The following is a 21999-nucleotide window of genomic DNA, read 5'->3' as shown; positions in this document are numbered from 1 at the left end:
TTTGTCGCCACCCTGCTGTGTTATCCACAAAATATACTGGCAAACTTTTACCATTTAGGGATATTATTTCAGCGCTTCTTGCGCATCTGTTTACATTCCCCTCACCCGGCATATCCTAAACTTATAAGAACGCTACTACACTTGATCTTATACAAAAGGTTCTTAGAAGTGCTGTTTGGGGAGTAGCCTAGAGACAGGGGCTTGAATTGGCGAAAGCTCGCCTGGCAGCGGAGCGCCAGCTCCATGCGCATCATGCGCTTCTTGCGCATCTGTTTACATTCCCCTCACCCGGCATATCCTAAACTTATAAGAACGCTACTACACTTGATCTTATACAAAAGGTTCTTAGAAGTGCTGTTTGGGGAGTAGCCTAGAGACAGGGGCTTGAATTGGCGAAAGCTCGCCTGGCAGCGGAGCGCCAGCTCCATGCGCATCATGCGCTTCTTGCGCATCTGTTTACATTCCCCTCACCCGGCATATCCTAAACTTATAAGAACGCTACTACACTTGATCTTATACAAAAGGTTCTTAGAAGTGCTGTTTGGGGAGTAGCCTAGAGACAGGGGCTTGAATTGGCGAAAGCTCGCCTGGCAGCGGAGCGCCAGCTCCATGCGCATCATGCGCTTCTTGCGCATCTGTTTACATTCCCCTCACCCGCCATATCCCAAACTTATAAGAACGCTACTACACTTAACTTGGTGCAGGCTGGGACCGAGTCTGACCCTGGGGCTGGTCATATACTGCCGACGCAGAGAATTGCGGGGCCTACCTCGGTCCAGGTCTCAAAGGCCTACTATACCTCCTCCCACCCCTCCTCCACCTCCTCCTCCTCCGAATTACCATCCGTGGGCATGGCGCCATCAGTCGGTAGCTCTAGGCACAGCAGCAGTGCCGTCGCTAAGCGACAGCAGGCGGTGCTGAAACTGCTGAGCCTAGGCGATAAAAGGCACACCGCCCAAGAGCTATTACAGGGCATTCCACATCAAAGTTGTTAACTTTGTCGCCACCCTGCTGTGTAATCCACAAAATATACTTGCAAACTTTTACCATTTAGGGATATTATTTCAGCGCTTCTTGCGCATCTGTTTACATTCCCCTCACCCGCCATATCCTAAACTTATAAGAACGCTACTACACTTGATCTTATACAAAAGGTTCTTAGAAGTGCTGTTTGGGGAGTAGCCTAGAGACAGGGGCTTGGATTGGCGAAAGCTCGCCTGGCTGCAGAGCGCCAGCTCCATCCCAAGATCCAACTAACATAGTTGCAGCACCTTTAATCTACTACTAGTTCACTGCCTCCATAATAATAATAATAATAATCTTTATTTATATAGCGTCATCATATTCTGTAGCGCTTTACAAATCATAGGAAACAAATACAAATGTAATGTAACAGAGCACAACATTTGTATGGAACAACAGGAGTGAGGTCCCTGCTCGCCAGAGCTTACGGTTTATGAAGATGATGGGGTAACACGAGGTAAAAGAATATTTAATGGTCAAGCCATTCTTCTTAGGGAATAGAAAAAAATATAATAAATGGAATTGCTGTCGCTTGAACCACTCAGCCGTCATCTTATATACCAGGTCCAGGGTGAATGGGACTGCAGAGAAGTCTGGTGCCTGTTGGTTGCTGGATAACAGATGGGAGGACGACACAGGACGGGTTAGTAGAAGAGTTAAAACTTCATGCAGTTAATGAGTGTTATAGGCTTGCCTAAAGAAATGGGTTTTAAGAGCACGTTTGAAACTTTGGAGGTTAGGTATTAGTCTGATAGTCCAGGGCAGAGCATTCCATAGAATTGGTGCAGCTCTAGAGAAGTCTTGGAGACGCGAGTGGGAGGTCCGCACTAGGGTAGAGGTTAATCTAAGATCACTGGCGGATCTAAGAGCACGGGTTGGGCGATAGACTGAGATAAGAGAGGAGAGGTAGGGGGGTGCAGCATTATACAGAGCTTTATGGATGAGGGTTATTATTATTTTAAACTGTATTCGAAAGGAGACTGGCAGCCAGTGCAGCGACTGGCATGAACTGTAAGCATACATGGTCCCCTTATCAAACGAGCTGTGTCAGGCAGAATTTTGGGTTGTTTTCATGGCTTCCATGTTAACTTTGTCGCCACCCTGCTGTGTAATCCACAAAATATACTGGCAAACTTTTATCATGTACCGATATTATTTGAGCGCTTCTTGCTCACCTCCTTTGGTTCCTCTCTGACACCCATTGGTTTGAAGCCTGAGTCCAATTAGGGTATGTCGCCATGCCACTCTCTAGCCTGCTGCCGCTGCCTCTGCCTCTGCATGCCGTCCCCTATAGTGTCAGGGTCAATTATTGGATGTTTTACATGCTATCTAGCTTCATTCTGTCACTCTGTCATGGCCATGCTGTTGCCCATAATTTCGGCATAATGGTGCGATTAAGCAGCCTCAGAGGCATCCATGCATGCTGCCCCTGCTGTTTCCTGTCCATTTCCGTGGTGTTTCCATCCTTTTCTGAGGTTCCCAGGTGTTTGGCCAAGCTTCCCTGTGCAGAGCCTTGGTCCCCTTGAAAAATGCTCGAGTCTCCCATTGACTTCAATGGGGTTCGTTATTCGAGACGAGCACTCGAGCATCGGGAAAAGTTCGTCTCGAATAACGAGTACCCGAGCATTTTAGTGTTCGCTCATCTCTATTTACAACACATTTTCAGTAACATAATGTTTGAGGTAATGTTGCTTTTAGCTTTTATATTGTGTTTGCTTTCGCTAATGTTCACATTGTGTGTTCATCCTGTTTACATCGCAATTTTGTAACTTTGTGTTAATGTAAATGTGGTGTAAACACAGCATTAATGAAATATTAGCATAATGTGAACACAGTGAACATACAGAGATCACAATGGTCCACATATATTAAAGGCTGTGCACAGGATCGGACTGGGGTGCCTGGGGCCTACCAGAGAAATTGATTCTGGGGGCCCACCATACCGCTAGCTAGAAATATTCGTTATTTCACAGGAGTTCACAGCAGCTGCATTGTGCTTAGCACTAACTTACCTATAAGAATAACTAACTATAACCCTTCACTTTCTACGTATGTTCTCTGCACCACATAAGAAGACTATCTGACATTATAGGAATAGTCTAGATAGTTAGTAACAGTTACCAGACTCAGAAGTGGGATTCAGTACCCCACATGTCACACGTCTTCTCCTTTCGGTACTGAACTGCAGATCAACTTCTCCCTTTTTTTTCTTATCACTGGACAATCTTCCACCAGATACTTTCATCTCTGTGAGGCACATTTCCACACTGTGCAACTAAAAATATCACCGTCACTACAGCATATTGTCACCTCGGTAACTCTGAGGTCCTAAATAATATTTACCACTCAGAACATAACTGACCACATTGTGCCCCCCCCCCCAATACCAAATATACTCCCATAACAAAAACCATACTGTGCCCTCTAAATAAATCAAATATTACATTGCGACTCCTCAGTATGTTACAATACAGACCCCTGAGTAAATAATATGATGCACCTAATAAATGAAATTGGACATAATTCCCTTAATTTTCATAAAAATCATTTCCTAAGAATCATTTCAGTCTTACAGTGCTCCTACTTATTAATTATGTTTTATATAATGCTCTCCTTAATTATTCTTGTATTTACTGCTCCCCTTATCAAATATTTTGTATAAAAGTCCTAATAAATACTCCCTTCATGAATATATGGGCACAGCACAGTACTACTACTCCTATCCTGTATATATTGGCACAGCACAGTACTACTACTCCTATCCTGTATATATGAGCTCAGCACAGTACTACTACACCTATCCTGTATATATGGGCACAGCACAGCACTACTACTCCTATCCTGTATTTATGGGCACAGCACAGCACTACTACGCCTATCCTTTATATATAGACACAGCACAGTTCTACTACCCCTATCCTGTAAATATTGACACAGCACAGTACTACTACTCCTATCCTGTATATATTGACACAGCACAGTACTACTCCTCCTATCCTGTGTATATTGACACAGCACAGTACTACTCCTCCTATCCTGTGTATATTGACACAGCACAGTACTACTACTCCTATCCTGTATACATTGACACAGCACAGTACTCCTACTCTAGTTGTCATTAATTATATATTCCTGCAACTAGTCCCATTATTATAATTACTCTTCTAGTGGCCCCTTTAATATTAATTCCTGCAATGGAGTCCCCTATTAAATATAACCCCTTACTACTGTGGCCCCCTATGATATATTTAGAATAGTAGATAAAAAAAAAATTCACTTACCTGTCGCAGCTCTCCCGCGTCCTCCGCTTCTCTTCTCCCCGCGACAGTGGAACTCACAATGTAATGCTATTGCCGAGTGTTCGAGCGATGTGGCCATTTTGTCTCGGCACGCGCCGCACTGTGACCCTTGATGCGCGGCAGCATGATGATGCACTCACAGTGCCGCGCATCAGGGGTCATAGTGCGGCGCATGACGGGACAAAACGCCTGCTTTGCCCGAACACTCGGCAATAGCATTACAGCAGAGATGGTACTCGAGTGGCCGCTTATAGCCGCATCGAGTACAAGAGTTGTCACTCACTGGCAGGGGCCTCGGATGGATGCCCCTGCCTGAGTGGAGATATCGGGGCCTCACTGTGGACCCTTGCAACCTTGCTAGTAGGGCCCTCAGATCGGGATGGAGGCCCCTGCCGTAGTGGAGGTAACGGGGTCCCACTGGAGGATCCACCGGCCCTCCGGTGGGCCAGTCCGACCCTGGCTGTGCAACAGTTTTCTGTCAGACTTTGCATGTTCTTTTCATGTGTCCAAGACACATTTCTAGTGCACACAACACAAATGTGGCAACGGCTGCACTATACCTGATGCTACACCAAATTTTGCACTGAAAAGCAAAGTCCGACAGAAATGTGCTGCACACCCCATGTTAAAAGTACACGAAAAAAAAAGGTGCAATCTGTCGGAACAGTGCAGAGGGCATCAGATTCATCATGAACGGGCACCACAAATCATGAATCTGACGCCCTCTGCACATTATATAGGCAAACTTCACATAGTGCAGTTTGCACTGTTTTTAGTAAATGTGGGCCACTCTGACATTGTCTACCTCGGACTGGACAGTATGAGTGAAGATTAGCATAACACACACCCTTCCCCCCTCTTCTGCACCAGCACCTCTTCTCAGACAGACACCTGGCTTTCTGACCTTACATAACCGTACATAAGCTGAGAGCTGTCTCACATTAGAAAGTTAGTCAGTGACTACAATACTGATCTGACACAGGCAGAAGTAGGATCTTGTACCTCACAGGTGACTTGTCTTCTCCTTCACATCCAGAATCGTCGTAAAATCTGGTTGCAGAATTGTCTGGCAGACGAGCTCAGCTCTGGGAAGCAGATCCCCCTCACTGTGCCCCTAAAAATACCACAGTTACTTACAGTATAATGTCACCTGGATAAAACAATTTGATTGCTTATACAACATAATGCACTCATTTACAGCTGTTACTTGCTGGTGTTGGTTATATAACATTACCAACAACTGGCAAATTTGCTACATGCTCAGCTACTGAGCTTGCATCATATCACACCTGGATAACACCAAGCATACATTTAGGTTGTATCAGTGCTAATTATAACTATTTGTATGCTTTTAGTAACAGCAAGATAATAAAATTTATTTAAATTATCGTATCTGAATGAGGCACATGGGAGTGTCCTCAATCTGATGTGTTGTGAGTTCTTTGCACTGAAATGTACCTTCTCTCTGCTCACAGTGAAAAGCTGCAGAGATCCTCTGTTTTAATGCTACAGATACAATCCTGGAATATAAATTCATTTTTTACAGTCTTGCTGCAGCTAACAAACACTTTTGCATGGTCAGATTCCTTTCAATGCTTGGAAGCACAATGGAAGATTGTAACCACCCTATTTATGTGTCATTGTCTTTCTTTTTGTCTTGACATTTTTAATAACTTTGGGAATATCTACAGGTCCAAGAGCTACAGAGTCCACCAAGAGCAAGCCAAGTGGTAAAGGATTGTGTGAAGGCCTGTCTCAATTCTACTTATGAATACATCTTCAACAACTGTCATGAGCTGTACAGCCGAGAATATCAAAGTGACCCGGTAATTTCTCTAGTATACTTACCTTATATACTCGAGTATAAGCCTAGTTTTTCAGCACAAAATTTGTGCTCAAAAACCCTAACTCGGCTTATACTCGAGTCAACTAAAAACATAAAGACAAAACTCACCTTTCTGACGTCACCCATAGGTCCTCTTCTGTCTGAGACAGAAGAGGACCTATCGGGGACGTCGGAAAGATGAGTACAGTGTTATTTTTTTTTTCCTTCTACAGGGGCTGGGTAGGCTGTATGCCACAGGGGTTGGGTAGGCTGTATGCTACAGGGGCTGGGCAGGCTGTAACCAATGCATTTCCCACCCTCGGCTTATACTCGAGTCAATAGGTTTTCCCAGTTTTTTGTATTGAAATTAGGGGTCTCGGCTTATACTCGGGTCGGCTTATACTCGAGTATATACGGTAAATACATTTGTGGTACACCCACATGTAATAATAATAATATGTGATCAGTGTAAGTGCCCCTTTCCCATGATATCCATTCAGCTGTTCAGACCTCTTTTTGTAGACTATAATGAAAATGTGTCATCGTTATTATGTGGCTTTTCCTGGCACAAGTTGTTCTTTGTCAGAGGCACTATAAGCCAAGCTTGTGGCTTGAAAGGGTTTTCTGGCCTAAAAATGGGGAGCAAGTGTGCAGCACTGGTGTAGACAGACCATATTACAGGCCACAGTACAGACTGTGGAGTGCACGAAAGTGCATTGTCCGGCGATCATGCACACGTTTCACTAAGATTGCGCGCCCGATATCCTGCATGTGTCGCTTCCCCACTCAGGTCCGCCGGAGTTCACCTTCTTCCTGGTGCAGGTAAGTGCTTGATCTTGCGACACAATTTGAAAGTTAAGTCCTGCGCTCAGTCCGAATCAGTCAGATCATCAGGCAGCACACCCCCACGACTTCTGTCGCATGAAAGTCAGCGCAGCAGTGCCAAAAAACTATCGCGTGCAACATAATCCCCAGTTAAATACCTGTCCCAGTGGCGCAAATCCCGAAAACATCGGAAAAACCAATGAAAGTGCGGCCATGGGCCCTTAGTAAATAAGCCCCATTGTGCAGAAACTTGAAATGCATCCACACATTATACAATGATCTATTGCTGGGTTAATTTAAACATACAATCTGGAGCTTTTTATTTACATTTTGATCAAATTGAGCCCACTTGGAGACCTCTTTTTAGCAGATCCCTGCACTACTGAGTGCATCATCACATGGCATTCTCTCATCTGCAACAGCACCAGCAGGGGCTAAGCCCCAGCAGCTCACCAGTATACATACTGACAAGTTAAGCCCTCATTGTTCTAGGCCTCAACTAGCCACAAGAACTGCCCAACAGCAACAGCTGATGCCCTGCAGTACCATCTTCACTGCTGAATGCAAAATGCTTTTTTTACAGCATGCCAATCTGAAACTATCCTCATACCTTTCCTCTTACTCACTCTTTGACAAACTACAAACGGGTTTCCAAACCGGACTGGTTTGGAAACCATATTGTAGTTTGCCAAAGAGTGAGTCAACTAAGACTGCCCAAACCAAAGTCTCTTATGACCTACTTTCTGCCAAACCTAAAAAAAACACTTCACACTTGAGCTCTCCTCTGCTTTATATATTGTTGACCATTCTCTCCTGCTAATTCTTTTATGCCTTGGCATCTCTGATCTGACCCTTTCCACATAACTCTCCAACTGCACCTTCAGTGGATTTCAGTCACATAACACCTCTTCTTTCCTAGGACCTCTACATTTTCCATCTACACCTCTGGTCTAGAACAGCTGTAGTTTAGGGTCCCAAATCAGCCTGTGTAAGGTCTTCACGTGGGCCCCATGTAAAAAAGAAAAAAACATTTATACTTAACTAGATTATGCTTCGTGAGGCCAAGCTAAGACCCTATCTAACTATCTCCATTGTGTATGCGCTGTACTCTGGCACATGCTGTGTGAAGCCCGGCACAAGGGAGCTTGGGATCGAAGGTGCAGCAAACAAAGGCATATAGCCATAAGTCCAGCACAAAAAGGTGGAGAGGTAAAAGGATATTCTTTATTGTTCAAGGATTAAAAACCTCCATACAGGACATCACAGGCGGCGTCACAGACCTGGTCTGTGACGCCGCCTGTGATGTCCTGTATGGAGGTTTTTAATCCTTGAACAATAAAGAATATCCTTTTACCTCTCCACCTTTTTGTGCTGGACTTATGGCTATATGCCTTTGTTTGCTGTGTCTACGGTCATGCTCCTGACCGGTCCGTGCACATTAGGACAAGAGGGGTCGTCCTCATTTGTGGTGTGAGCCGGGGCTGGAGGTACTTGTTACCGACTGCATACTTTTCCTTGGGATCGAAGGTGAGTATAAAATTTTTTTTTTTATTGCGCCCATGTAGGAACCTCATAGAGGGCAATTTGGGACACTAAACCACCGTTTCATAAGGACCTGTGTGTTGTTTAGTGCCCCGAATTACACTGAGAGGTTCCCTTTAAGTATCACAGTTTTCAATACCACTCCCATGCTGATGACACTGATGACATGATTTTTACCTCTGGCCTAGACATGACCCTTTGCCAGAGTTTCAGAGTGTACACCCTTCTTCTCCTCCTGATTTCTAAAACTTCACATTAAATTTTTAAATTATATCTCTGACCTAACCAGCAAATTGCATCCCAAATGTAATTTCGAATTCTCACAAGACTTTCTTCTTTACTTTACTACCGTCTTCAGAACTTTTTCAACCATCTTCAGGACTTCTGTCATTCAAACCCCATACCTTGAAACATCCTACCAAAACGAGGCAGATTGTCCCTAACCTTTCCAACCTTGAAACACAAATCTGGAAACCAATCTGTTCAGAACCCAACACTAAATTACCTCACTTTTGACACATGTTTCCACCAACAATTCCATTTAGATTTTGAGCTCACAGAGGGCTTGGTCCTCATTCCAGTAGTGCCTTTTGTATTCATTTCTTCTCAGCATGGAATTGATGGTGCTTTATAAATTAATTAAAATAAAAAAAATCTGGAGGCTAAATCAATACTTACTCCTTGATTCCATGTGCACATCTGAGATCTCCTGTATCATTGCCCACTTTACTTCAGATCACAAGGATATTGCTGCCTCTACCTTGGTCCAATAGGAGCCCCTCACAGCATCTATCCAGTGTCTTCTTATTTAAAAGTGGCACCTGGCTTAAGAGAGAAAAACCACACATTACATAACTACGCAAATTCATGTGTGGAACAGCATCCAGTCAGCCAGCAAATTAGTGGTAACACACATATAGATAAGGGTGCACAGATGTTGATCCTAGTTGCCAGAATCCAATTGTAGATGAAGAAAATATCAGCAGCACTCCAGGACGAAGCAATAGATCAAAAGTCTTCCTTTATCAGAGATTTGGGACACTAAATCACAGACCCTCTTATCTTCCCCTGAATATTGTGCAACAAGGGACTGAGTGTGTCTGGGGTGTTGTTGGCTTCCTTATTTAATTCTGGGGACCTCCATTTGTACATATCCCTTCCTACCAACCCCCCTCTCACCCTTTTCTGTCCTTTTCCTTGTGCCCCTTTCTTTTGAGTATTTATGACTCAATTATCTGTCATTGAAATATTGTTTCTACAATCTTATGTAGTACATTATTTTGCCCAGCTGTTTAATTGTGTTTGGCTGTTTGCTCTGCCTTGCCCCCAAAAGGCGATATACAATCCTTGAATGATAAAAAAAATATATAAATGTATAATAAATATATGTAAATCTAGTTAAGCACCATATAGTACCACACTGGATCCTCACAAAGCAGTTTTCTTTACAATCTGAACCTTTCAACGCCCATCCCAAATACAGAAGCTGCATAAATGTCAAGGTCATTATGTAGTTTTATGCAAATATATCCTATATATCCTAACTTGAGTAAAATAGCAGTATTTTAAGCTTATTTAATAAATTCTATATCTTCTAAACCACAGAATAAAAATGTAAATGAGATAAATTATAAAAGATCACTGAACAGATATCTGCAAGTTATTGGTGTTATCTGGTGCCTGGTACTAAGTTGTATTAACACTGCAGATGGATCTGTGAGGATCTAGTCCATACATAGTCCATAGTCTGAAATTGGCCACAGGATGGTCTCATTACGACCTGCTACAAAAGCTTTTTTCTCACCGTTTTACCTCTCATAAAGTCTTACTGCAACATGCTGTTTAGTGGTGAACAAATTCCTGGATATAGGCATTGCTGCCTATTAAACTGTTGTCCCTAAGCCGTAGAACAATGGCCTTCTGCCACATAACTCATTTTGCTCTTCAACCAAGACTTCAAAAAATGTTCTTACTTGACAATACTGTATCTATAGATGATAGATTAACAGTGGCACATATCAAATACAGTATGTGATTTGATTTCAGGAAACTGGGGTTCTTCATTTGAACATACACTCACCGGCCACTTTATTAGGTACACCATGCTAGTAACGGGTTGGACCCCCTTTTGCCTTCAGAACTGCCTCAATTCTTCGTGGCATAGATTCAACAAGGTGCTGGAAGCATTCCTCAGAGATTTTGGTCCATATTGACATGATGGCAGCACATCCATGATGCGAATCTCCCGTTCCACCACATCCCAAAGATGCTCTAATGGATTGAGATCTGGTGACTGTGGAGGCCATTTGAGTACAGTGAACTCATTGTCATGTTCAAGAAACCAGTCTGAGATGATTCCAGCTTTATGACATGGCGCATTATCCTGCTGAAAGTAGCCATCAGATGTTGGGTATGTTGTGGTCATAAAGGGATGGACATGGTCAGCAACAATACTCAGGTAGGCTGTGGCGTTGCAACGATGCTCAATTGGTACCAAGGGGCCCAAAGAGTGCCAAGAAAACATTTCCCACACCATGACACCACCACCACCAGCCTGAACCGTTGATACAAGGCAGGATGGACCCATGCTTTCATGTTGTTGATGCCAAATTCTGACCCTACCATCCGAATGTCGCAGCAGAAATCGAGACTCATCAGACCAGGCAGCGTTTTTTCAATCTTCTACTGTCCAATTTCGATGAGCTTGTGCAAATTGTAGCCTCAGTTTCCTGTTCTTAGCTGAAAGGAGTGGCACCCGGTGTGGTCTTCTGCTGCTGTAGCCCATCTGCCTCAAAGTTCGACGTACTGTGCGTTCAGAGATGCTCTTCTGCCTACCTTGGTTGTAACGGGTGGCGATTTGAGTCACTGTTGCCTTTCTATCAGCTCGAACCAGTCTGCCCATTCTCCTCTGACCTCTGGCATCACAAAAAGCGAATCTCCCGTTCCACCACATCCCAAAGATGCTCTAATGGATTGAGATCTGGTGACTGTGGAGGCCATTTGAGTACAGTGAACTCATTGTCATGTTCAAGAAACCAGTCTGAGATGATTCCAGCTTTATGACATGGCGCATTATCCTGCTGAAAGTAGCCATCAGATGTTGGGTATGTTGTGGTCATAAAGGGATGGACATGGTCAGCAACAATACTCAGGTAGGCTGTGGCGTTGCAACGATGCTCAATTGGTACCAAGGGGCCCAAAGAGTGCCAAGAAAACATTTCCCACACCATGACACCACCACCACCAGCCTGAACCGTTGATACAAGGCAGGATGGATCCATGCTTTCATGTTGTTGATGCCAAATTCTGACCCTACCATCCGAATGTCGCAGCAGAAATCGAGACTCATCAGACCAGGCAGCGTTTTTTCAATCTTCTACTGTCCAATTTCGATGAGCTTGTGCAAATTGTAGCCTCAGTTTCCTGTTCTTAGCTGAAAGGAGTGGCACCCGGTGTGGTCTTCTGCTGCTGTAGCCCATCTGCCTCAAAGTTCGACGTACTGTGCGTTCAGAGATGCTCTTCTGCCTACCTTGGTTGTAACGGGTGGCGATTTGAGTCACTGTTGCCTTTCTATCAGCTCGAACCAGTCTGTCCATTCTCCTCTGACCTCTGGCATCAACAAGGCATTTCCGCCCACAGAACTGCTGCTCACTGGATGTTTTTTCTTTTTCGGACCATTCTCTGTAAACCCTAGAGATGGTTGTGCGTGAAAATCCCAGTAGATCAGCAGTTTCTGAAATACTCAGACCAGCCCTTCTGGCACCACCAACCATGACACGTTCAAAGGCACTCAAATCACCTTTCTTCCCCATACTGGTGCTCGGTTTGAACTGCAGGAGATTGTCTTGACCATGTCTACATGCCTAAATGCACTGAGTTGCTGCCATGTGATTGGCTGATTAGAAATTAAGTGTTAACGATCAGTTGGACAGGTGTACCTAATAAAGTGGCCAAGACTTTTTGATGCCAGAGGTCAGTTTCAACTTTGCCTCAAAGTTCGACGTACTGTGCATTCAGAGATGCTCTTCTGCCTACATTGGTTGTAACGGGTGGCGATTTGAGTCACTGTTGCCTTTCTATCAGCTCGAACCAGTCTGCCCATTCTCCTCTGACCTCTGGCATCAAAAAAAGCGAATCTCCCGTTCCACCACATCCCAAAGATGCTCTAATGGATTGAGATCTGGTGACTGTGGAGGCCATTTGAGTACAGTGAACTCATTGTCATGTTCAAGAAACCAGTCTGAGATGATTCCAGCTTTATGACATGGCGCATTATCCTGCTGAAAGTAGCCATCAGATGTTGGGTATGTTGTGGTCATAAAGGGATGGACATGGTCAGCAACAATACTCAGGTAGGCTGTGGCGTTGCAACGATGCTCAATTGGTACCAAGGGGCCCAAAGAGTGCCAAGAAAATATTTCCCACACCATGACACCACCACCACCAGCCTGAACCGTTGATACAAGGCAGGATGGATCCATGCTTTCATTTCGTTGACGCCAAATTCTGACCCTACCATCCGAATGTCGCAGCAGAAATCAAGACTCATCAGACCAGGCAACGTTTTTTCAATCTTCTACTGTCCAATTTCGATGAGCTTGTGCAAATTGTAGCCTCAGTTTCCTGTTCTTAGCTGAAAGGAGTGGCACCCGGTGTGGTCTTCTGCTGCTGTAGCCCATCTGCCTCAAAGTTCGACATACTGTGCATTCAGAGATGCTCTTCTGCCTACCTTGGTTGTAACGGGTGGCGATTTGAGTCACTGTTGCCTTTCTATCAGCTCGAACCAGTCTGCCCATTCTCCTCTGACCTCTGGCATCAACAAGGCATTTCCGCCCACAGAACTGCCGCTCACTGGATGTTTTTTCTTTTTCGGACCATTCTCTGTAAACCCTAGAGATGGTTGTGCGTGAAAATCCCAGTAGATCAGCAGTTTCTGAAATACTCAGACCAGCCCTTCTGGCACCACCAACCATGACACGTTCAAAGGCACTCAAATCACCTTTCTTCCCCATACTGGTGCTCGGTTTGAACTGCAGGAGATTGTCTTGACCATGTCTACATGCCTAAATGCACTGAGTTGCTGCCATGTGATTGGCTGATTAGAAATTAAGTGTTAACGAGCAGTTGGACAGGTGTACCTAATAAAGTGGCCAAGACTTTTTGATGCCAGAGGTCAGTTTCAACTTTGCCTCAAAGTTCAACGTACTGTGTGTTCAGAGATGCTCTTCTGCCTACCTTGGTTGTAACGGGTGGCGATTTGAGTCACTGTTGCCTTTCTATCAGCTCGAACCAGTCTGCCCATTCTCCTCTGACCTCTGGCATCAAAAAAAGCGAATCTCCCGTTCCACCACATCCCAAAGATGCTCTAATGGATTGAGATCTGGTGACTGTGGAGGCCATTTCAGTACAGTGAACTCATTGTCATGTTCAAGAAACCAGTCTGAGATGATTCCAGCTTTATGACATGGCGCATTATCCTGCTGAAAGTAGACATCAGATGTTGGGTACGTTGTGGTCATAAAGGGATGGACATGGTCAGCAACAATACTCAGGTAGGCTGTGGCGTTGCAACGATGCTCAATTGGTACCAAGGGGCCCAAAGAGTGCCAAGAAAATATTTCCCACACCATGACACCACCACCACCAGCCTGAACCGTTGATACAAGGCAGGATGGATCCATGCTTTCATTTTGTTGACGCCAAATTCTGACCCTACCATCCGAATGTCGCAGCAGAAATCAAGACTCATCAGACCAGGCAACATTTTTTCAATTTTCTACTGTCCAATTTCGATGAGCTTGTGCAAATTGTAGCCTCAGTTTCCTGTTCTTAGCTGAAAGGAGTGGCACCCGGTGTGGTCTTCTGCTGCTGTAGCCCATCTGCCTCAAAGTTCGACGTACTGTGCATTCAGAGATGCTCTTCTGCCTAGACCAGCCCTTCTGGCACCAACAACCATGCCACGTTCAAAGGCACTCAAATCACCTTTCTTCCCCATACTGGTGCTCGGTTTGAACTGCAGGAGATTGTCTTGACCATGTCTACATGCCTAAATGCACTGAGTTGTCGCCATGTGATTGGCTGATTAGAAATTAAGTGTTAACGAGCAGTTGGACAGGTGTACCTAATAAAGTGGCCTGTGAGTGGATTTGTATAGAAAACATCTATGGTTTGTGAGGGCAGCTATATTCCCATGTTACTAACAGATGCTTTTGAGGTTACGATGTCCCAGGAAATATTTATCACTTGGTGATTGTGGAAAGTTGTCAAAACCTAATTTCTACTTAACCTCTCTCCTGACCTTTCAATCTCTGTAATACTAAAGGGGATCAACTCCCTGCAGTTTTTAACAAGGCTTACCTTCTTTTATAATTAATTGTAGCTAAATAAAAGTCCTCCATCCTTTGAATTAAAGCTCTGAAATGTATTAATCTTATTATGTTGTTTAAAAGGTACACTTTTTTAAACCTTTGTTTAAAGGTTCTATGGCCACTCTTTAAAACAACACATTTTTGTCTTACCTACCTTTTATCTTCTGAGCTTGATTGATATTTCAAGATGGTCACAGCGTAACTTCTCAGGAAGTCCCATGATCCTTTTCAGTTTGCACCTGAGTTCGGCAATATATCCGGTGCGCGTCCCATTCACATGTGAACACAGGGCTACTGGCAAGCAGGAAGGGTTTGCGCATGCGTTACAATAATTCTACAGGTTGTTTCCTAAGAGATCGAAGAGAGAAGCAAGCCAGGTAAGGATAACCCAAAGTTTGCAAATGGCTAAACATAGCAAATAGATTTAAATTAACCATTTGCTATATTAAGCTAGATAAAGCTTATTAAAGACAAAGTAAATAGCTGTAGAAAACATTTAAAGGGATAACAGAGTTTGTTAGCTACTTCACATGAACATATAAGATATAATTTATTTAGTATTGATATACCAAAACCTATATGATGTGATTGTACTCTACCTGCTGTTGTGTCATTACAAGCATTCTCCTCCACCTGTTCTGATGTTTGTTTCAGGCAATTATGTATGTGATGCTATGCATTTTTTTGTTTTGTACATATATGTTATTATCCCCATGGATATTGTTGGCCTAATTCTGCTGTAAGGCTTATCCCATTTTCAAAACCTGAATAAAAAAACTTTTAAGAAATTAAACTATTTTCAAAACCTGAATAAAAAAACTTTCAAGAAATTATTAAATGTATGGCAATCTTCCAGGCTATCAGTGGCGCCAATCACTCAGTATACAGGCAGTCCCCGGGTTACATACAAGATAGGGTTCGGAGGTTTGTTCTTAAGTTGAATTTGTATGTAAGTCGAAACTGTATATTTTATAATTGAAGTTCTAGGGAATTTTTTTTCTTTTGTCCCACTGACAATTGGAGTTTCAAAATTTTTGCTTTAATTAGGCCAAGGATTATCAATAAAGCTTCATTTCAGACACCTTACAGCTGATCACTGCAGCCTGGGACTATAGTAAAGCATCCAGAGAGCTTCACCAGTGGTCACAGTGGGCAGAGGGGTCCGTCTGTAACTATGGGTTGTCTGTAAGTCGGGTGTCCTTAAGTAGGGGACCGCCTGTAGTTCCTTTTCATAAATGAATATCTTTATTCATAGGCTGAATAATACGCGTTTCGAGCCCAGACCGGGCTCTTCCTCAGTTATATACAGCATAAAATTACATTAAAACATGTCTAATTATATAATGACCCTCGGGGAAAAAAAAAAAACTTTACGTGCTAGTGACGCTGGAATAATAAAAAGAGGGGGGAAAAAAAACTAACAAAAAAAAAACAAAAAAAAACTTTATGTGCTAGTGACACTGGAATAATAAAGAGAGGGAAAAAAAGGGTTAGGGAAATTATGAGATAAACCCTCAGGACTTAACGAGTTGACCGAAACAATATTGACCTAAGTCCACCATCTCCTCCTCATCTGCTAACCAAATAGCACACCAACTCTATCATCACATGTGTCCATATTCACAATATATTCTACCCACCATGTTGTTCGCAACAGAATACACCTCCATGGGTCGAACGATGGACTACATCTGCTTTTACATTCCTACAGTATCTGTTACCCCATATACCACAAGTCTCGGGGGTCCTGCACCGTCGATCCCTTTTCCCTTACATAATTCAGCGTGCGAACGCATAGAGGAACATACTATTAACAAAATATTTATTGTAAATATATGAAATGATGCTTCACGTATTTATATGCTTTTAAATGCTATGGAAATATATTTTCATGTATTCCCCACTTTAAATTATATCTCAGACAAATAATTTCCCTATCCCTTTTTTTCTTTTTTCTTTTTTTTCGTCTCTTTATTATTCCAGCGTCACTAGCACATCCAGTTTTTTTTTTGTGTTTTCCCCCTCTTTTTATTATTCCAGCGTCACTAGCACGTAAAGTTTTTTTTTTCTCTCTTTATTATTCCAGCGTCACTAGCACATAAAGTTTTTTTTTCCCCTCTTTTTATTATTCCAGCGTCACTAGCACCTAAAGTTTTTTTTTCCCCTCTCTTTATTATTCCAGCGTCACTAGCAAATAAAGTTTTTTTTTTCCAGGGTCATTATATAAGTCAGACATGTTTTAATGTAATTTTATGCTCTATATAACTGAGGAAGAGCCCGGTCCGGGCTCGAAATGCGTATTATTCAGCCTATGAATAAAGATATTCATTTATGAAAAGGAACTATTCTGAGTGATTGGCGCCACTGATAGCCTGGAAGATTGCCATACATTTACTACTCTGTTCTCCGACGAATTCTATTGCCGGAAAAAACCCAGGACGGCTGCCGAGACCACTACAATACCTAAGCTACTATACGAGTTGTGCCGCTTGTACAACCAGAAAAGGTGAGCAGATTACCAATCAATTTTTTTTTTTTTTTACCAAGCCAGAAACTGCTTTCATACATGTGGCGCTTGTATCGCTTTTCTTTCTTCTCTTTCTAATTCTTCAAGAAATTATTGACATAGAAGCAAAAAAAGATAAAAATGTAAAAAATTCATATAACTAACTTTTTTCATTACTTATAGGCCAAGAAGGGGGACGTACCACCTGAGGAGCAGGGCCCAAGTATCAAGAATCTGGATTTTTGGTCAAAGCTAATTACTTTGATAGTGTCCATAATAGAAGAGGATAAAAATTCCTACACACCATGTTTAAACCAGTGAGTTTTACTTCCCCATAGAAAACAAACATATAGAAGGTATTATAGATATCCATCTAATCTGAATTAAGCCAAATCGTAGTTACAGAGGGTGTTCTTTTGTGTAAAGGCCAAGGCATTACAAGGTTGCATATTGAAATCTCCTTTTCAGAACCAGGAAAATACCATAGATAACACACTTAAATACCACCACACTTGTTGTTTCAGCTTCAGTTTTTCCACTTTAAATACGGTAGATTTTAATGGAAATCCTTGACGCAAGTGTGACCTGCACCTTATGATAGGAGATTTTTTCCCAAGGCTCCATCTGAAAAAGAAATTAAAGGGATAAATCCGGGAATTTGAACATCTGATACAAAAAACTGTAATGCTATAAATAAATGAATACAACAAAACTCAATGTAATTAATCAGAAAACAGAGCTTAGTTTGTTTTAATGATTCACAAAATTTTATGGGCTTTCTAAAGTAGTCGGAGCTATCTCCAAGATGGCTGATACAAGATACTGCAACTCCCATGACCCTATCCTCTTATGCTCCCAGTGATGATCTAAAACACTGTCCCACTCTAGTAAAGATGTTTGTGTAACTGCCCCACTGAGATGACATCTCACCAGAACACCGCCCATACTGGATGCAAGACAAGCAACCGACTACAGCCAAACTTGGTGATAATCACATGACCTTCCCAGATAGGTTCACAACTTGTGATTTGGGCATGTGACCAGCAGCCATATTCTGTATTGTGTCTTCTCCAGAGCATTTTTATGCTAAAGGAAACAAAATTTAAAATATCAACTAATTACATGTTATCTCATACTCTAATGACCCATTTAAATATGAATTATGCTTATTCCCATTTAATTGTGCATGGCCCATAGCGACCCACAAAGTAATAGTACAGCACAGCATGAAGTAACTTCCCACTACCATACTACTATTAGCTCACCCGTGTAATAAAATGCTTTACCCATTGGGTGTTAGCTATAACTTACAGTTGACACCATTCTGTTACACCCACGATCGGGTCCAATTGCAATATTTAAACGCCAAGGTATTTTAAGGGGATTTTAACTCATTCCATCTCCCCATATTTAGACCTTCCGTCATGTTTTCAGAGGATCAAATGATTGCAGAGTACATGCCAATATAAAACCTAAAAATCTCCATTGGAGTCTATTAAACCCGGTCACGGTGCAGTGAGCAAACGGTGTCTTGACGCACCACAACCGAGCCAATTACCTTTCAATGGAGTTTTTTTTATTATATATGGCTTTTAAAGTCACTTAAAACATCAGCTGGTCCCTCAAAAAGTAGATGTTGGCATTTTCGCTCTTAACATTCTTAAAAAGGTAAAGGATACTTTAAAAAATTCTGTCATCATAAAGCAGTCATAAGGTAGATGTCTGTTGGGAGTGGGTCAGTGCAGGGCACATTCACTGCTGTCAACAACTTTTCACACATGAAGTCACTTGGCTGTTCTGAAATAAAATGCTGCGCAGTCACCCACTGAAAGCATCAGGAGGCCTTATCCTTTATATTGAAGAAATGTAAATTTCTTTCTTCGGATTAAAATAACAATATTTATAAAAGAGCATATTTATTAAAAGTGTCAGTTCAAAGTTAAACTACACCAGATTTAATCAAAGTGTCTGATACACTTTCGCAGGACTTTTTTGTAAGGACACTCTTCCTTTTGTTGTTGTACCAGTTTTAAAAAAAAGGCTAAAACCCTTGATAAATGTGGCACAAGCCATGTTAGACAGTTTTGCAGCACAAATTAAAACAGATTTCCGCCATAAATTGGACAGATGGGGCAGATTTAAATTGCAGGATAAATGTATAGGAAAAAAAACTCAGCAAGATCCTGGGTACAAAGGCAGTCTTTTATTCCATGCTGTAAAACAAGCCATACAGGGGGAGAGTATACCCAGGTAGTTCTAAAACATGGCAATGGACATTTTGCTCCTTATTGTGCTGTGTAAGGAAAATATGATAAGGACTCATCTGTGGCCTCTTCTTACTCCAGATAGGTGGTAGCCTTATTCCTCCCAATTATGAAGTGATATTACATACATATTTGATTTACTAGCCCTTACATACTCTGCTTTGGCTCTGTTTAGGTTTCCTCAGGAGCTTAATGTTGGTAAAATCAGTGCTGAAGTTATGTGGAGTCTCTTTGCTCAGGATATGAAATATGCCATGGAAGGTAAGCACTTCCTGCTGCATTAATGCAGTTGTCCAGACATGAAGAATTTAAAAAATATATTTATTGTCATAAAAATGATATAGAATAATGTAAGCATCAGAACAGGAATGGTGGTGGTTTACCAGGTGAGTAGTCATTTATTTAAAGGACACCTGTCATCAGGTCTGTGTCATTTGTCCTGTCACTACTACCTGTTGGAGCAGCTCACAAGGATCCCATCCCAGCCTTTATCTAGTTATTTCATACATTATTCATTGTAAAATTATCTATTTTTTATCATGTAAATGAGGCTGGTCACATGGTCAGAGGCAGTGATGTCACCCCCGTTACCCCTCCCCCTGCTCATGTCTGTGTGTAATGTATAGTAAAGCATGGCTAGTGTGTGTGCTGCATCTGCTGACATGCTGCATCCTCCTAATATACAGGTGAGAGACACAGACATGAATCTGACATGTTCTGCTGTAACATGGCTGCCTGGAGATGTTGTATCTCTCCTATACACACACACAGGCTGCAGGGGTCGTGGCCACCAGCACCAGGAAGCACATCATTATACAGACACACATCATTATACAGGCTGTCAGTCATGCACTGGGGGTGTGGCTGTGCCTCCCACTCATGAATAGAGTGGACAGCTTGAATATGATAATGCTTCATTGGACATTTCACAGGTCATTTGCATACAGCTTTAGGACCTCATTGCTTAGGTTTACAGACATGTAGAGGGACAATGAAGGGATAGAGGCAATGCTCTCTAATGGCAGTTTATGAACATATATTTAGTTTAGGGGGGTTATTTTGCATGACGGGTTCTCTTTAAGTTTTATTACATTTGATAGAACTTGATGTGACTGAAACTCCCCTAGCTCCTCTTTTCCCATTTTTGTTACTCACAGTAGACCTGAAGCAGATACTACCTGTAAATAAATCAATGCTTACATTTAGGGACGATTCTAGCTTTTTGCTACCTCAGGCGAAAATTTTAATGCTAACAACCCCCGCCCCCACCCCCAACATCAAGCAGCCTACTCCTGATCCATTCCTTTCTGAAATTGCAGCAAAATCTTTAAAAATTAGTTCAAAACCTGATGAAATTTGCTGAAAACTATAAAAACAATTGATAAAATCATCAAACAGTGTCACGGCACCCTGCTGTTCAGCACCCTAGTATATACAGCCAGGACCCAATGTAGATAGTATATAAACCCAGGACCCAACATAGATAGCATATACAGCCAGAACCCGATGTAGATAGTATATACAGCCAGAAACCTACATAAATTGTATATAAAGCCAGAACCCTATGTAGATGGTATACAGTATATACTGCCAGACACCCCCATATATAGATATATAGCCAGACACCCCTAGTAGATAATACATGCAGTCAGATACATCCATATGTAGTATATACAGCCAGACACCCCCATATATAGTATATATAGCAAAACTCCCCCATGGATATAGCCCGACTCCCCCATGGATACAGCCAGACACCCCGATGGAGAGTATATACAGTCATACTCCCCCAGTAGATAATATATACAGCCAGACACCACCATAGGCAGTATATACAGCCAGACACCCCCATAGATAGTATATACAGCCAGACCCCCCATGGATAGTACATCCAGCCAGTACCCCATAGATATTATATACGGCCAGTGCCCTTATATATAATGTAAATAAAGCCAGACCTCCCATAGACAATATATGCAGCCAATGTGTGCACTATAGACAGCACCATAGTATATACAGCCAGAACCCTGCGTAGATAGTATATACAACCAGACAACCCCATGTACATATATGCAGCCAGACACCCCCGGTAAATAGCATATACAGCCAGATATCCCCTATAAATATAGTATAAGCGGCCAGTACACCCCATAGATAGTATATAGAGCCAGCACCCCCGTAGACAGCATATACAGTACAGACCAAAAGTTTGGACACACCCCATTCAAAGAGTTCTATATTCTCATGACTATAAAACTTGTAGATTCACACTGAAGGAATCAAATCTATGAATTAACACACGTGGAATTATATTCTAAACAAAAGAAGAGTGAAACAACTGAAAATA

At 42.3% G+C, this 21999-nt stretch overlaps 1 protein-coding gene across 13 annotated transcripts in view; it reads left to right on the top strand.

Moving 5' to 3' along the window:
* Positions 1-21999, top strand: part of UNC13A (unc-13 homolog A) — a 256890-nt gene that overhangs the window by 148783 nt on the left and 86108 nt on the right. For all 13 annotated transcript variants that reach the window (XM_072113608.1, XM_072113606.1, XM_072113536.1 and 10 more), the window contains 3 exons: positions 6014-6148; positions 17572-17705; positions 19828-19913. In XM_072113608.1, the coding sequence (XP_071969709.1) occupies positions 6014-6148; positions 17572-17705; positions 19828-19913 (355 nt within the window). The remainder of the gene's footprint in view (positions 1-6013; positions 6149-17571; positions 17706-19827; positions 19914-21999) is intronic.

This window comes from Engystomops pustulosus, chromosome 1 (assembly GCF_040894005.1).
Source record: "Engystomops pustulosus chromosome 1, aEngPut4.maternal, whole genome shotgun sequence".
In the NCBI taxonomy this organism is placed as follows: domain Eukaryota; kingdom Metazoa; phylum Chordata; class Amphibia; order Anura; family Leptodactylidae; genus Engystomops; species Engystomops pustulosus.
This window is presented reverse-complemented; position numbering and strand designations above follow the sequence as displayed.